Below are 5,036 nucleotides of genomic sequence, written 5' to 3'. Positions count from 1 at the left end.
TGTTGGCCTCAGTTCTTGCCCTCCAGGGAGCATAATCTGCCTCCAAAAGACATGACTAACTTCACTAACTGACAGGTGATGACCATTGTGGGTCAAAGCTGCCCCAGATCACCTTGAGTACAGGATCTGTCATGAGCTGATGTTAAAAAGTGAAGATTTTGGAAGAGAAGGGTAGCCACCAAATTGGGCACTTTCACCTAGACTAAATTTTGCTTCCTCTGTGAACATTCACTTGGACCCATTGCTCTACTTATTTTGTCCTTGCCCCATCTGCCAAATATGCACTGCCCCTCCCACCTTTGTTTCACTAAAAGTCTGGGCAAATCCCAAGTCTTCAGGTTGATGGGAATGTGGGGAGGATGCTACCTGCAGTCTTGTAGCTGCTTCTGGACTTGGAGAATAGTAACAAATAGTTAACACTTGTCAGCACTTACTATGGTCATGCTACCCTGACTATTTTATTTATATTGTCTCATTAAACACCCATCACCCCTGACAACCCCAAGAGACAGGTGTTCTCACCATTTTACGAATGAGAAAAATGAGAGCTAGAGAAGTTCTTGAAGTTGTTCCAGGTCCACAGCTACAGAAGGTAGTTCTGGAATCCAAACCTAATTGATGATGGGGGAAAGAGAAAATCAGCAAGGCTAACTGCTTGTGGTCTTTTTAATTTCTGAGGAAGTTTCTAGATGATTGTTTGCTCTGCTCACTAGTAGCATATGTGCACACAGCACATCTACACATGTACATGTGCACACATGCAAGTTATGATAATTAGTAGGGAAGAAAATTAATGAAGCCCAGGAGGCAAAATTAAACCTTATGTTAAGTTGCTGAGTGAGCATAAGGAAAAAAAAGAGTGAGAACCCACCTGAGAGAAATTTGGGGAAGATACTAACTATATGGGGATGGAGACAGGAGATATTTGGAGACTTTGCTGAATAAGATATCTGAGTGTTGTGAAATGTTTACATCATTTTCCATGAATTCCATCAAGGCACCAATGTTTTATTATATGTCAGAGTTGAGTGTCTATCAAATGCAACATTCTAGAGAAAGGGTTATGAGACATAGGTCACAAAACTGGAGCTGTCCACCCAGATGTCTGTGATTTTCAGCAAGTGTAAGTGGCTGCATTTTCCTACCACCCTGTGCTGGAGCTTAGATATGGGGGGGCTGGCCTTTCTGGGGTGCACCTGGCACTCATAACACTGGCTTGTGCAGTACTCATTTCTGGAACGCTGTCTTCCCTAGACAAATCCTCCCAACCTCCAATTTCAATTACACCTTTGTCACTGCACAGATATTTTCTGGGAGCTCTGTGGTAGGTGCTGTAACTTGGGAGATGGCCAAGTTCTCTTTCCTCTTCTCAGCAGCTCTCATTGTCTTCACTCTTGGTCTCCTCTGAGTTCCGAGGGCACAAGGGAGATAGTGCACACCTCGAGTCATCCCTTGATTAGATGCTGTTATGTCTAATTGTTCTTTGTTTATCTTGGGAGAGTCTCAGCTTGGCCTTTGTGGGGATTGTTAAGCCAAGAGGTGTGGAAGTTTGAACTGCTTCTATATCTTCACGATGCTCATTGCAGTCTGAGCAAATGGGAGGGCAGTGCTTAAGAGTGAATCGATGCATGATGGATGGGTGGATGGATGGATGGTGGGTGAGTTGGTGGGTGAATGGAGGCAAGATGAAAGCCAAGATGAAGAAAAAGAGCCCAGCTATTCAGGGAAGTCATGCTAAAAACCTTGGTCTTAGCTAACTTTGCATTTGCCAGGGTCTGTAAGGTACGTTGGGGACAATCCAGACTTTTAGTTTATATTAGTGTCTTTTCTTGCTTCTTTTGGGCATGTCTGCTGATTTTCAGTGATTCTCTTGGAGCCCAGAAACATGAAAGGGGAGGCAGATATAGGTTGAGATTTAAATGCCTAAGTTTGCAGACTATTTTGTAAGAGAGAGAGAGAGAGATCTGGTGGAGAGGGATGGGGGTGGATAATTGAAGCAATAGAAATTAAAAGTTTGGATTGTGTGTTTGGTTCATTCCTTGATCACTCAGAAATTCAGAGAATTGAAAGTAGGGGGACAGTGGGGGAAGACATAGTTCCAGAGAACACCCAACTGTGGAAATGATAAGAACTGGGACTTTCACCAAAAATTACCTGGTGGGTATGTGTGTGCTGGGTGTAGGATGTTTGAGTAGATGGTCTTCTGATTTCACATTAGGTTAGCTTGAAGGAACTTTGGCCTTTATTTTTTTGAGGCCCTGTCTCCAACACCATTTAACCCACCAGTGCTTGGAGTGTGTTGTCGGAGTTAGAATTTATTGGCACTATTCTTTTTCTCCACTGTATAGTTCTTTGCTGATGGGTTCCCTTACTTTCTGGACTCAGGAGGGTGGCTTTTCCTTGCACACATTCTTGAGGGCTCTGTGCTCCCTGACTCTATGTGATGGATGTGGTATGTGTCTGTGTTGCAGAAGCCCCTGCCTCTCACTCTTGACCCTGGCAGGACCCTTGTAAATGCCCCAGCACCTCAAAAGTACACCTCCCCATGCCACTTCTTCTCCATGCACTGGGGCTCTGGGTTGGAAGAAGGATAAAAAAAAAATAATAATAATGTAACATTTCCAAACAACAGATCATCAGATAGACATTTAGTGCCAGAGGAATTCTAATTTAATTGTTTGGGAAGGGTGATGGGAAAGGGTGTCTGGGCGTGTCACCCAAGTTTCCAGCAGGGTGATGTAGGTGCACGTCAGCAAAGATTATTAGACAGTTTAGAACCAGATCCTTGTCTGAGATGGAAACTGCAGCTGCTCATGAAGAAGAGGTAGAGATCAAGGAAGCACCATCCTGGTGCTGCCTTTCCCCCAAGTGTGAAGGGTGGCTGCATCCAGAAGCAGGGGTGAGTGGGTCCACTCTTGGCAGATGAGGAAAGGGATGTAGGACGCTGACTCCGGATATTTCATGCTCTGTTTCTCTGGGGACTTGCTTCTGGTCACTGGCCAGGGGCTTACTTCTGCTTGGACTTCTGGCACTGCTGAGGGGGTGGGCACTTCTGTTGGCACTTGGGTGGAGGCTGGCAAGGCTGTTTCGACTGCTGAGTTGGGGGGCAGGACTGCTGAGGCGGGGGGCAGCACTGCTGGGGTGGGGGGCAGCACTGCTGGGGTGGAGGGCAGCACTGCTGTGGGGGAGCACACTGTTTTTGCTTCTGCTGAGACATTCTGGGCTGGACTTGCAGCTGGACTTGCAACTGGAAGCAGAAGGAAACAGAAATAAGGAACACTGGGGTCCAGGTGAACTTCCTGTCACATTTACATGCTGCTCTGCTTTTACTCTGACCTGACACCTTCACAAATTCAAGGTGTGTGTGTGTGTGTGTGTGTGTGTGTGTGTGCGTGTGAGTAAAATTTAGCTAAATGTTGATGAGCCATATCTACTCCTTGTGAGATGCATAAAGAAACAAGGAAGGAAGGAAGGAAGGAAAAATAGAAATGGAGAAAAAGTGGAAGAAAAAAAAAAGAAAAATATAGAGGGGGAGGGAGAAAAAGAATAAGAAGGAAATATGGGGAGAAAAACAGAGTAAACAGTTGTTAGGGTAAAAACTGTGACTTCTGGAAGAGAATTGCCTAGAATCTCAGTCCTGCCTAAACCACTAAGAGCTATGTCACTTTGAGCAAGTTACTTAACTTTTCCATACTCACCTTTCTTAGTGTTGCTATAAGGTTGAAGTGGGCATGTAAAAATACAGACATACAAGCATGCATATACATATAGGTGGGTGTATGCATGTGCATCATACATGCACACATGCACACAGGACCTAGCACAAAATGAACACTATACTGGTTTCAATTTAGGAAATAAATTTACAAAAATTTAAAAAGAAGCATCTTTACCACAGTCTAAGGAAATGAATTGAACAGAGAGATTCAGAGGTAGATAAAAGGGACCTTCAAGTTTGACTCTCTTGGTTACAGTTGAGGAAAGCAAGTCTCAGAGGGAGGAGGGACAGTTTCACAGCCACTCAGCACAGGTGAGTGGAGCAGTGGTCTGATTTCCAGAGCAGGATCTCCCCACTACACTGTATCATCTTGTCCCTGCTTCTCTGTTTCAGGGATCTCCTGAGCCAACCTGCTTCCCTTCCTCCCTAAACTCCACTCTTTTCTCTGAAAGGGCAACCTTGCTCTGTACAGTGGCTTTGTACAAGGTTGGTGCTCCCCTCTTCTTCTACCAATTCCCTCTTAGCATCTGTAAAGATGCAACATGCCCACCATGCCAGCAGATCCTCAGGATGCTGTCCTTCCTGGAAAAGTTCCCCTCCTGTCTCAGCCCCGCTTCTCACACCCCCACTTAGACAATTCACAGGAGCTCAGGATAGATCGGTTTCAAACAATAAGGGAAAGATAGATGTCCAAATGAGGGTTTTCTTCCCGACCAACCATCCAGAGCTCCTGTCCCAGCTCCCCATCAGGGATTGGGACGTATGTGAAGCGAGGCTGCTATGTGGCTGCTTCCTCGCCAAACTTACCTGAGTTTAGCAGCGACTGTGGTGTGGAGATGCCAAGGGGTTTGGGATGCTCTGAGCCTGTCCACCTTTTATACATCTCACATCCCTGCCCACGGTCACGAGGTGACCTAGGATTGGGGTGTCCTAATTAGTTCCTAATCACAATAGGATTCACGTGTCCTTCCTCAAATTTCAGGTTTTACTCACCCCCCAGGGCTGGCAGCCTCCCTCATGGCATGGCGGGGCACTGGGATGACAGCACCTTCACCTTTGCCCTCACCCCACCTCCCCATCACTTCATGAGGGCTGGCCTCCTTGGATTTCTAAACCCACTCATGACTTTTGACTTAGAACCTTGGCATCTAGGATGGTCCAGAGCAAGCATTCAGGACAGTGCTGGGTGTGGGGGGTGTGAGAGCAGTGGTCCGGGAGGTTCTGGTTGGAAGAAGGAGAGAGTGGCCTGGGTGGGCTGTGCAGGTAACATTGTTTTAAGGAAAACAGATAGGAAGGTGAATAGCTCTCTTGGGATCCC

At 46.2% G+C, this 5,036-nt stretch overlaps 1 protein-coding gene across 1 annotated transcript; it reads right to left on the bottom strand.

Annotated features, from left to right (window-relative positions):
* Positions 1–3,002: 3,002 nt before the first annotated feature.
* On the bottom strand, positions 3,003–4,683 carry LOC306670917 (uncharacterized protein). Its single transcript, XM_079155954.1, has 2 exons — positions 4,526–4,683; positions 3,003–3,247 (listed from the first exon to the last, which is right to left on the bottom strand). Exon 2 carries the CDS (start codon positions 3,215–3,217, stop codon positions 3,008–3,010), a length of 210 nt encoding a protein of 69 aa, XP_079012080.1. The 5' UTR covers positions 3,218–3,247; positions 4,526–4,683; the 3' UTR covers positions 3,003–3,007.
* Between the last annotated feature and the right edge of the window lie 353 nt (positions 4,684–5,036).

The sequence above is a fragment of the Sciurus vulgaris genome, assembly GCF_902686455.1.
Source record: "Sciurus vulgaris genome assembly, chromosome: 1".
Classification (NCBI taxonomy): domain Eukaryota; kingdom Metazoa; phylum Chordata; class Mammalia; order Rodentia; family Sciuridae; genus Sciurus; species Sciurus vulgaris.
This window is presented reverse-complemented; position numbering and strand designations above follow the sequence as displayed.

Excerpts from the sequence above, each read along its gene's own strand:
- LOC306670917 (XM_079155954.1), bottom strand. The coding sequence starts at position 3,217 with ATGTCTCAGCAGAAGCAAAAACAGTGTGCTCCCCCACAGCAGTGCTGC.